This window comes from Myotis yumanensis, unplaced genomic scaffold (assembly GCF_028538775.1).
Source record: "Myotis yumanensis isolate MYYU_CA2020_CCGP unplaced genomic scaffold, mMyoYum1.0.hap1 SCAF_5, whole genome shotgun sequence".
NCBI classification, from domain to species: domain Eukaryota; kingdom Metazoa; phylum Chordata; class Mammalia; order Chiroptera; family Vespertilionidae; genus Myotis; species Myotis yumanensis.
The window spans coordinates 44105910-44118773 of record NW_027223756.1 but is presented as its reverse complement, the minus strand read 5'-3'; the positions used below and the strand labels follow the sequence as shown (position 1 = coordinate 44118773).

Sequence of the window (12864 nt, the reverse complement as noted above, 5' to 3'; positions counted from 1 at the left end):
GACTGTTGTAGTTAATACTAGAGGGATTTTACCTCCAGGCCAACTGGCTGTGAGAATCAGCTGTGTTTGCAGTGGGAGAACTTCTGTCCTCTAGGGAGGTGCTAATCTAGCCTTTGCCTGAGGCTATCCTTCAAATGCCTCTGTGCAGGGCTTGGGCAGGGCGGGTCCCACGGGATCAACAAGGCGGAGGAGGGAGCAGTTATGGCTGCTCTCAGTCCGTCCCCAGGGGCTCTGCCTCTCTGTCCCAGCAACCACTGCAAACCTCGGAGGGACCGAAGCCAGACAGTCCCGCTTCTCCCGTTTGAATCTGGGTCCCTAGAGACTCACCCAGATCTGGAGCTCAGAGTCTGAGGCTCCCTCCGGATTGAAACAGTCAACCGCGCCCTCCGCCACCAACCCACGCTGCACGCACTCTGCACCTTAGTATTTTACTTCAGCACTGGGCCTCCTCTGATTCTCGGTTCCTCCTAGTTGTAGAACTTCCACTCAGCCAGCCTTCCTGTGGTTCTGGATGATGTCCGTTCCATCTTTTAGTTGTATTTTTGAAGTGGTTGTTCGAGGCAGCAAACTCCTGCGTTAACCTATGCCACCATCTTCCAATGTAAATGTTTTAAATTCTAATTTGAAAGGCAGGATTCATGGCTTACATTCATTTTTGGTTTCATCTACGGAATATATATGCAGTCGGAAATATATTCACTCCACACTTGCCCCCTGCCCCTTCAAAAATCCAAGACAAAATGCATGTCATTGACTTTGCTCCAACCAATCACAGATCTTACATTTCAGAGGAGCCAAATAACCCCAAATCTAAAGAGATATCAACTCCTGTAGAAAGGTATGGGGAGCAAACACTGTGTTAGAAGGACAAAGGGCACATGCTGCTGGTAGGAAGAATTCTGCTAGAATAGTTGAATTACCAAGAACAGGCTGGCAGAAGAGGATGAAGCCCTGGTGGCTACGGATAAAGATACAGCCTCCTGCTGGCCTCTTTCCTGTGAACCCCAACAGAAGCTCACAAAACAGGGCGGTGAGTCCCGAGAATACGGTCTTGGAGGAGGACAGCCGCTGTTGTGAGAGGGACAGAAACTGCACTAGAACCATTCTCTACATCAACTCTGAGGAAAGAGAGTTTTAATCTGTGGGGAGATGAGTAGCAGACTGTCACCTGTGAGGCCCCGTTGGAGAAACTGGGATCAATCATGACAGACAGGAAGGGGCTGTCTGTCTTGAGGGGTATGTATGTATCTGAGAAATACCCAAGAGTTTTTTAACTCAGAAATCGATGTCAACAAGAGGATGAATTAAGAATGCCACAGTATTACTCATTAAGAGAACATTATATATGTATGTAGAGACAGATAGGAGACAGATGATCAATGGAATTTTAGGATTCTGTAATAAACTTCCAGTTTCTCTTCACTTAAGTCAAAATGCTTACTATGGTTAATACACAGTCTTGGAGAAAAATTTTCTGGTTTTATTAAAGAACTATGTTTTCCTTATACTGGCCAAATCTGTAGCAGTCCTAATTAATTAATTTACGGTCTCTTGTACCCTTGTCAACAACTTGGATTGGGCCCTTTGTCACCTATTGAGGTAACACTTAATTTAGCTTATAATTTCACTTATGCTAAAACTTCCTTTAAATTCAGTGCCTTCTTTAACTCTCCTACTGCTGGAGAGGTTTCTTTCCAGATGGGCACTATAAAGCAATGCCTTTCACTTATTTATTAACTGAGAGATATTTTCTCTCTCTTTTTACGAGGTATTGCTGCTCATCTCCAGTCTTTTTGCCGAAAGATCTTTATGCCTGTTCTCAGTCAAAATGCTCTCTTGCATCTCCAAAGGAGGATAATTTACGCTTATTTTTGTGGAAGAGAATCAGCAGAATTATGGATGGTATGCCATTTCCCTGTAGCAGCATATAATACCAAACCTTTCTACATTTAGCAGATGTCCTTTCAAACTTCTTAGTGCACATTCTCAAATTAATTATAAGACAGGATTTCCATGATGTTACTCTTATTCCAAGTATATTTGTCAGTTCTTTTAATAAATGTTACCAATGTGTCTCATTAGTTTTTTTTCTTTTAATCTAAATTTATAACAATATGGATGGCATAAAAACATGCTCATGTCAATTCAGTGTGGGGTGGAACAGGCAAGCATCTGTCACAGAGGACAGACAAAGGTTGGAAAAGTGGTACAAGTTCTCACATTTCTTCTCTAAACTCTACAGAGATACTGATATGGCCATTTCTAGTCTCTATACTTAGTTTTCCTATAAACACCTATGTTAAGGCATAGATTGTCTAAGACATGGTTTTTTGTTCTGTTTTATTAATCTTCACATGAAGATATTTTTCCAATGATTTTTTTAGAGAAAATGGAAGGGGGGAGGGGAAGAGAGAGAGAGAGAAAGAGAGAGAGAGAGAGAGAGAGAGAGGTGAGAGAGACACATTGATTGTTTGCCGCCCACATATTTGGGGGCAGGGATTGCACCTGCAAGCCAGGTACCTGCCATTGACCAGGAATCAAAATCATGACCCTTAGGTTCACAGGCCAATCTAACACTTAGCAACACCAACTAGAACTAAGACATGATTTTAGGAAAGAACATTTATATAAATAAGTTAATGTGAAAGGGCTCATTTTCTTTTCTAACTTGTGGGTTGAAAACCTGAAATGGGAGAATTGCGTCAAAGGACAATCGATGTGTGTAACCATCAAAGGTCTCATTTTCTCAAAACTTGTGGGCTCTTAATTGAACTAATTTTCCAACCATTTCCCCAATTTCTATAACTTCATACTTTTTAATAAAAGCCTAAGTTAATAAAATTGTGCCAATAGATAAAATATTATGAGGACTTATTTTTTAAGTTTATCTACTAATTTTTCTAATTCTATGGACATGAAGTAGTTATAATTTAATCTTATGGTTTGGAGATGATTTTACAATAAATTGTATGTAGTGTCCATTATGTAATTATAATAGTCAGGCCATTCTCTTATTCTCTGAGAAATTGTCTTCAGGATGAATAGAAAGTGCTATTTTTAAATTACTGATTTTTTAAAAATATATTTTATTGATTTTTTACAGAGAGGAAGGGAGAGGGACAGAGAGTTAGAAACATCGATGAGAGAGAGAAACATCGATCAGCTGCCTCCTGCACACCCCCTACTGGGGATGTGCCTGCAACCAAGGTACATGCCCTTGACCTGAATCGAACCTGGGACCTTTCAGTCCAAAGGCCGACACTCTATCCACAGAGCCAAACCGGTTATGGCTAAATTACTGTTTTTATAACTTAACTTTTTCATGGAATGCAGCCATATCTTCTCTAGATTCTGTTAGTATGAAATCTGTCATTTGTTGGGTGTAAAAAGCATGATGCAGTTCATTGCTGATTTATTATCTCCATCAAGTAATTTCCTCACCTCAGAGCAGTCAACCCCTTCCTTTTTTACCAATTACATTCAGCTGAGTCAAAAACAAGAATTTTATGGTTACTTTTACCAGTACCAAATCTGGTAAGGCTAATTAAATGTTCCAAATGTCATAGTTAATGTACATATACTTGAATCATGTCTTTAAATATTATTTTAGTTTTCATTTCATACTAGTTTACTTCCTCTGTAAACATTGATGTGCTAAGAATTCGTCAATGCAATAAATTGAACTGATCCCTCTTGGCTCATAAAATATTTACCTGTGTCTCAAAATGTCAAAATATTTTAGCCTGGTGTTTTTAAAAACTACGATTTAACATGCTGCCAGAAGTAAAGAATTAGTTTCCCTTCTTGAGGCAGATTATAAAAACAAACTGATATTTTTAAATTTATGTATTTTAAAATCCATGAAATCAAATTTCACTTCACATTTTCTGCTATCTTATGTAATTTATTTTATATTAATAAAATTATATCTGACACACTTCTTATTCTTGATAAATAAACTAAAACTCACTCAATATATTAAGCTTTGCTTAAGAGAAGTCATTCTAATTTGTAACAATTCCATATCTCCTTGCATTTATCAACAATTCTCTCCTCACCTAGAAGGCCATGCAGTGACTATATGCTATAGTAGGACATAAACTTTCCTTTCACTCCACTAGCATCTGTGTGTGTGTGTGTGTGTGTGTGTGTATTTTTTTTTTTTCTTTAACCCACTTGCTTATAATAGGCTTAAAGGAAGAATGGCTTCTCCGATATCAAAAGTCAGTGAAGCAGCTGACATAGAATTTCATAAGGTTTTGGTGGGTGGCACAGCAGTGATAGCTGCCTAAGTGGAAGCTTTGCTGGGTGCACTTGGCCGTTATCACTAATTCCAGGGCACAGGCCTCTCTGGTGCGTGGCCAGTTGTATAGTCAGGGAAGCAGAGAGGCTGCATAATGATGACTTTAATGATCATTTTAGGAGAGTGAAGAACTCTGGTTACTATCTCAGGGTGTAATGAAGAAGCATAAATGATTGCATATAGGTCTAGAAATATATTTGAAGTCCTGGTTTCAGAATTCTCTTATGAGTAACGTAAGCAATGTTTGTGTTCAACAGAAGAAGACACATGACGAATACATTTCTGGAGACTTTCTCAAAGTTAATAAGAGTATTTTATAGAATATACATGGTCAATTATTTTAATATTAGCAGTAAAATTTAATGAAACATATATGGTTTTAATGTAGTTGTGAATATTATATTTATTGTACATGTACTTTTTGTATGAAAACCAGTTCTTACATACTATGGATATCAACTTTAAAAATATATTTAAATATGATAATATGCCCAGTTACATATTTATAAGTCTATAATTGTTAAAATTATGGTTTTAAGAAAATGCTTTATTCCAATGTAATGCCTCCATAATGAATGTTTGAAAAGATTTATTTCAGCAATAAAAATAGATACTGAATTTGGATTACACATTTAAATTAATTATAGAATCTGAATACACATGTTGGAGTAAGAATATATTTCTTGAACTACCTTTTTATATTGAATAAAAAATTCATCTTTTTTAAACTAACTTTTTTCATGAGTAACTTTTTAAAGTTATCTTCATTGAGACAGTAGATGTGTGTGACAGTTAGCTTGTCAATCATATCTGATTGAAATTTAATCACCCGATTCTCATAATTCTCACTCATAGTTAAGACTTGCGGGATTACTTACAGATCCATCAAAAATTAGCCCAATGATCTTGAATAAGATATGTAATTTGAATCTCAGTGACTCATCCCTAAATCAAAAATGTTGGGATCTATGAAATATACAGACTGTGCATGTCCTCCCAGCTCTTTACTTGTGTAATTCTTCATCTGTGGATGCCATGTAGTATTAGAATTGAAAAATGTCATGATTCCAAAAGCATAAACCTATGTTGTCTACTTTGTCATTTTCTTTTGAAATTTCATATTAGTATTTAAGACTTGAAATAGACAATGTACCTAACACTAATAAGAGGAAGTTATTTAATAATGGTAACTTATTTTAAGAAAACAAAAGACAAACTTGAAGTTCTGTTACTTAGAGGAGGTTCCAGGCCCTCACCTCCTCCAACTACCTACCTACCTACCTACACACACACACACACACACACACACACACACACACGCATGCACGCACACACACCATGCATATAATCATGTGCCCAACATAACACAACTTCTAAGCTTATCCCCCACTGTAAATTTTATTTTGTGACTAGGGATATAACACTGAATTGTTAAAGCTTCTTTTTATTTACCTTATCATTCTTTAAGATTAAAAAAATGTTAAGTGGCCATGCTGTAGCTGCTGAAGAAAAGAGAGAACTTCTATTTTAATAACCTCAGAAAAATTAGGGAACTCTGTGCTTCTTTGTCCAAAAACTATACAAAGTTCTAGTTGCCAATTTTTGGTATCAGAAACTCCTACAACACTACATATTTGTAAATGTACATGTTTTTCCTTGACTCTCTGCCTTTGCTTATTCTCCTTTGATTTTTCCCCCTAATGTTTCCTAATGCTATGTATTATTTTGTGTTTAAAAATATGATCAAAATACTACGACATGTGATTTTTAAATAAAAACATAGGACAGTTTAATTATGAAAATCAAGAGTTCCTTTCACTATCCATTCACTCCCTAATACCCCACTGCTCTAGAAATCACATTGATTATTTCTGTTTTTAAGCCTACTGGGTTTCTCCTATGACAGATCTTTCGTTTCCCCCTCACTCCACATGACCATAGGACTCTGTGCAAAGCTAGAAGCTCCCCTCCCCAACCTGTCTTACTGCTAGATGAGTCTATGTGAATAAATTCAAGCCAATGGTAGAAGCAGCTTAGGGTCACATATTTTAAAAATCAAAATGTTTATCTTCTACTTTCCTTCTTCTTTTGGGGGGCGGGGGGTCTCACATATTTATTACCAAACTGACCTCTGAGTGCAGGAAAATATTCACAGAGAGAAAAATCTCATTCTTCCAACAATTCCCCCCCAACACGTCCAACTGTCCAGATAGTAGCGACCTTTTCAGGAACGTGTGGATGCGGGACGCAAGCAGCGAGACGCGGCGCTTCCTCACAGGCCCAGCTTGGTTCGTCTCCAGTACCTCCACTTGGCGTTGTACCGGATTCGGTTCCCCGTTTTCATCCAAATCCACTGGGGAATGGGCCGGTTCTGCTTCTGTTTCTTGGCCAGGAACCTCTTGATCCTGAAAGTCTTGTGAGAAGACATAGGGAAGGAAAGTCAACCGCACGCACCAGCCCGCCGCTTGCAGGAGTCCACCGTCAACCGTCAACCGTCCTACTTTCCTTCTTTTTTAAAAAAATACATTTTATTGATTTCAGAGAGGAAGGGAGGGAGAGATAGAAACATCAATGATGAGAGAGAACCACTGATTGGCTGCTCCTGCATATGGCCCGGCTGGGAATCTAACCAGGACCTCCTGGCTCACAGGTCTATGCTCAACCACTGAGCCATGAAGCCTGGGCTTCCTTCTTTCTTTATTCAGAAAGAGAACAAAAGTTGGGCTAGTGAGCGAGCTTCTATCAAGCAGAGGAGGAAGGACCTTGGGGGAGCACAGGGAATTAAGAATAAAGAAACGAGTCTCTGGAGAGCCTCATGGAGTGCAACCTGACTGTCCCCTTACCGTAGACTATGCTAAGAGACAGAAGTGCACTTGTTAAGTACATTTAAGTGTCTGGATTTTGAAGTTTTATTGTTATAAGAAATGTTCCTATATTCAAATTAATGAGGAAATGTACCTCTATGTAAAAGATATGATGATTTTTACTATCACTACCATATTATTTTAGAGGGTCTTTTTTTTACTAGAATTAACCAAATATTTATTTTATGGTTCTTGGTTATAGACTACAAAAAGCCTGAGTTTACTTAAAATACAAGTAAATGAAACATAAATATAAAGCAGATATTATAAGATATTAAAAATTATTCTTAATTTGGTCTATATCAATGGCATTGTGTTTAGAAATAGTAAATGTCCAATTTTTTCATCCATGTACACTGGTTGGAATGAAATCACATAATCTCTAGAATTTGATTTGAAATTCAGGGGAAAACAGGTTATTATGTTTATAAGTGAGTATATGAAATATATAAAAATGATATGAATACATTATTCTAATAGATTTAAGAATGTGTATAAGTTCCTAGGAAAAAATGCAATTTCCAAAACATAATGCACAAATAAATAGAACCTACATGTTCCCTCTAACCACCAGCATACCTGAATTACAAGTAAGAGTCTTCCCACAGAGGAAACAAGCTTAGACCTATTTCCTGTTGAGTTCTATAAAATTATTCAAGGAACATATAATTTCAGTTTCGTACAAAATCTTCCACAGAATCAATGAAAGATGCTAGTAGAGAATAAACCAGAATACATAAAATTTTATTTATTCTTGTGACACACTCAGTAATTGGAGAATAAAATCAGAAACATTTTTTAAATAAAAATTATTAGTAGCACTGTCTGCCAAATAAAGATAGTTATAAAATTTGTCGAACTGCACTGAGTTGGTTCAGCTATTTAGTAGCAAATAAGAATTGGAGTAAATCAAAGTCTCCATACGTCATCTCAAAAAATCTGTAATTCATGTGAAATTAAATTAATGAACTCTCTACTTCAAAAACGATTTGACACTTTGGAAACATCTCAAATGGGGTGTGTGGTTAGGAAAGAACATTTACAGGGGCTTAGAAACTAGAATGGCTAATTTTAAGGTAGACCTTGCAATGTAAGAAACTAGTTTGATTTGGGCAGAGCTTAACAGAAAAAACATAGCTTTGGATTGGTGGGCAAAATGACTGGAGAATCTTGTAGAAAGCATGGATGACCAACACAGTTTTCAGAAAAGTTCAGACATGGAAACTGGTGCTTTTGGTAGGTGAGTTATTTTTGTTATTTTAGACTTATCTTCCTGGAGTAAATAAAACTTGAAGTGATCAGTACAATTTGTTTTAGGTCTTACCTTAAACCTTAATTTTCTTAACTAATGAATGGATAAATGGTCAATTCTACACATCAGGTTTTTTTTTAATCACATATAATATGAAAGTGATTGATGAAGGTTTTAAAAAATTAATTTTATTTAAATTAAGAGTCTCTTCGGCCACTTATATTGGTATAGAAGGTCTTTAATTTGGTAGAAGTCATTTTCTCTTTTCAATGGATACATTGGGAAGACAAGGTTTAAATATGATATTCATGCAAAGGTCATAATAAGTATATGTCCCTTAAACCATGCACAGATGATTTACAATCTTTTCAAGTGCTGCTTTTTCTAAGATTCCTAAATTTCATGACTCAAAATTTGATGACAAATATCTTCAATTAAATTTTACTAAATGGTTAATAACAGCTACTGATATGATTACAAAATATACCTATAAAACAGTAGCTCTTGTAAGCTGTATTTTCTAAAAAGAAATAAGCATTTAAAACCCATATCAATATTATAGCATTGTTTAATACAGATGTTAGTCACCGAATTAATCCTATATTGAGATCACTTCTGTGTAGACAAGAAAAACTTTATTTTTCCCCTGGCTAATGAAAATAACTTCTAATTGTAGTCTGGTTCTTGTTCTTTATTTTGAGATAATGAAGGCTGAGCTACATTTTTTATAAAACTTAAACAATTTTTACTTGGAATTTATGTGACCTTTAAGAAAACAGTGTATTTACAGGAAACTAATTGCAAGCACATAACAGTTTTAGGAGATGATTATCTTCGTGTACTTATATGGAGCAGCTTCTATTGAGAAAGGAAAATATATAATTTAATTAAAAGGACTTTGTTCTGGAACTTTTAAGACCTGACCTTCTATCTCCTTTATAGTCTGTGCTAAATTTCATCAGGTAATTAACCTCTTTGATCTGTGAAGTAAATATATCATATTATAAATAGCAATATTATGTGGTGATCCAAAAGAGCAGCTGACCTATGAAAGCTCCATTGCCTTTTCATATGAAAATCTAGGGCATATGAGAAGAATTATAACGCAATATGTTTTGCTCTCCCAAAGGTACTGCATGCTATTCATTTTGATTTGAATAACAAACTTTTTCTTCGTTTCAAACAATGCCTTTTGGGATACAGTCTATGATGCTTATGTAAAACAACTTGCGGAGGTTTTATTCCTTTAACATTTGCAAAAGTTGCGTTCCATCCTCATGAGTCTTCTGTTTTGTTTAAGGCCGAATAGGGTAAATGTTGGTGCAAACTAATTAACATCAAAAATACCAAGTTGATCAGACAGTAATTCAAAAGCAAATACACATGGTCTTGTTAGAGTTACATAGATTTTACTCTAGTGTTCAATAGGTAAAAAACGTATTCTGCAAGTATGTGTTCAGCTTGGATTTCTTAAAATTATACAATTATTTTATTTTATTTCTTATTGATTCTCAAATTTAATAAATTTGACGTATTGCCTTTCACATAATTTGAAAATGTTCTCTTGTTTTTTATTTCTAGGTAAAGAATATTTTTTTATTGAAGTAGTTGAAATACAAGTAACAATTAGCAAGTTATGTATTCTTATTACATAACTTTCATTACTAGCAGCATGATAAAAAAAAGACAGGGTAAAACCATCTTTTTATGTAAATATCAGAACAGCATCCCCTTTATCTTTTGCCTCCTTTAAGTGTGTTTTATTTGGCACTAAAAAACAAACAAACAAATATTTTTAATTCCACATGTCACCAAGAACCAATGTCATTTAAAAATCAAGCTAAAATACATTACTATATTATGTTTTAAAACATAATATAAGTATTTTTCATTTATATCTGCAAATGTTTCTTGATGGGAAATAGAGACTTGAATTTTTTCAGGGGCACTGCAGTTTTATGGAATAGTAAAGAGCCATTAAATCTTAGATATCAGAAATTGAATACTTTTCCTATCATTTACTATATGCATAAAGTTTATATATCATTTAGTATCCTTAAATTTCAGTGACCTCATCTAAGAAAAGTAGGCCATATCTACCTCAATGAATTATTTTTTTATGCATAACTAGCAAAACAGCTAAAATGGCTAATATATTACTTGGTAAATAAGAAGTTCTCAGATTGTAAAGAAGTGAAAAATAGTATATTATTATTTTAGCAACACTGGCAATATATGATTCTATCTCCCTCCCCTCATCCTATGCATATAGCCCTTACTCTAAATGTAATATATATATATATATATATATATATTAAAATTTTACTTTATATCAGAGACATTTCCCCATGCTTGGACTTAGTTATATTTTCATAGTCCTATAATATTTAAATAGGGAAATAAAAAGTCCACCTATGTGATTTGAAAAGAGAGTGGTTTGTACACAGGTGTTTAACACCACTCATCTCAAAAACATTCAAATGCACACACACATAAATAAAAATTACTGAAGGATTATAGAAGGGTTGTGAATTCCATTAGAAGAAACTTGAATATGCAGCATAATCTGAAAAATCCCTACCAGACATACTAAAGATGTACTTTTGATGAAATTGTGATATATTAAGAAGTAGTATAGAAATATAATCAAGACCTGTGATTCTATAATTTAGAGGACCAAGAGTTATAGAAGAAACTAGAACATTGGAGAGGCAGGTGTACTCAGTTTGTAGAGCTTTCAATGTAATAGACCCATAGATTTTAAAACGGAACCTGACACTTGAATGTCTACACCCAAGTATAAACGCATTGGACAGAAAAAGTCTGTCGATGCCAGAAAACCACATTGACCTGAATTGCCCCAAATACTCTAGACTTAGTGTGAACTAACAGAGCAGTTTCCTGATTGGCAGCAGTTTCCAATGACAAGGCAGGGTCTTGACCTGCTGGTGCATATCTTTGCAAACTAACAAACACCACAGCATTGAGGCTAGACCTACTCACATCATACACCTGCTGAAATAGAAAACTGAATTTAGAAATAGAGTTCTTAGCAAATGCAGAAAAGTAATCAAACAGAAAGAAAGTTTCAAGTCACCTCTCATATCAATTTATATGCTGAATCACAGAAATGGGATTATGTGCATCATTTGCTGTTTGAGCTGAAAATGTGAGTTCATTTGTCACAGATTAATGATGGGAAGAAGCAATAATATTCATGCATAACTTACATATAGATATCTGACAATGACAGGCTTTTGCATTCAATGATAAACAAAAGAAAACAACAATATGGGCCCTATAAAAATATGAAATAAACAGATTAAGTAGGCTGCATTTTGATGTATGACTGTACTCATTGATTCAAAGAACATAATTGAATTATCTTTTTCATTAGGTATTTGTGATGATTAAATTCTAGAATTCTCCATTAATTTTAGTAGTTCGACATAATTTATTAGTAATTTAGAAGACTTAAGCTAAGTATGTGTGTGTAAAAGTATTTGTGTTTACCACATATTTATATTTTATCTGTTTCCAGAAGTCTTTATGAAACCCAAACTGATCTCAGCTAATTTTTCATATACATTATATGCTTAAATGAATTCATAAATAATGCTTTACTTAATAAATATTTTTTGTGTGCAAGTAATGTATAGTTCAAAATGGCTTCTGAGTTTTATAGGATAAAAGTCCAGAAGTGGGAAGGGGAAATTTTTTTTCCTTCAAAGAAAGCAATTTTAACATACAAGTACATAGTGAAGATATTCTTGAGAGGATGATGTACCCCACACTTCCCCATAATTCATCCATATAAACCATGAATTGCTGACATAGAATTCAATTGAAGAAATAAATTTCTAAAAATACATATTTTTTTTATTGATTTTAGAGAGGAAAGGAAAAAGAGATTGAAACATCAATGATGACAGAGAATCATTGATCGACTGCCTCCTGCCCCTTCCACACTAGGGATCCAGCCCACAACCTGGGTATGTGCCCTGACTGGGAATCAAACCTGTGAATTCCTGGTTCATAGGTCGATGCTCAATCACTGAGGCACACCAGCTGTGCAGAAATAAACTTTTTTTTTCATAATAATGTGGACTGAGTTTGACATTGAGCATTTTTGCATCAGCAAATTCAAAACTATTTATGTCATAAGGTTTCTATAACTTCCTATATTTAGGCAAACACCACCTCGCAGGAAGTTGGTTTTAACTGCCTTATACATTCTTTCTGTAAAAGTTCTAAAGACCACATTTTATGAAATATCTTGTTTTATTTATTTTAGTTTATTTGTTGATATTAATTTAAATTCAAGCATTTAGGTATATGATAACTAAAGAAATTTAGTAATGTTTTGAATACATTATAAAAATTTATATTTTTTAAAGTAAAGGCTTACCGAATATCTACTTGAATTTATTGATGACATATTATTG

At 34.6% G+C, this 12864-nt stretch overlaps 1 protein-coding gene across 1 annotated transcript; it reads right to left on the bottom strand.

Moving 5' to 3' along the window:
* Positions 1-6575: 6575 nt before the first annotated feature.
* LOC139011709 (large ribosomal subunit protein eL39-like) lies at positions 6576-6731 on the bottom strand. Its single transcript, XM_070417205.1, has one exon. The coding sequence runs from the start codon at positions 6729-6731 to the stop codon at positions 6576-6578; it is 156 nt and encodes a 51-aa protein (XP_070273306.1).
* Positions 6732-12864: the final 6133 nt, after the last annotated feature.

Coding starts and splice junctions, on each gene's coding strand:
- LOC139011709 (XM_070417205.1), bottom strand. CDS start 6,731: ATGTCTTCTCACAAGACTTTCAGGATCAAGAGGTTCCTGGCCAAGAAA.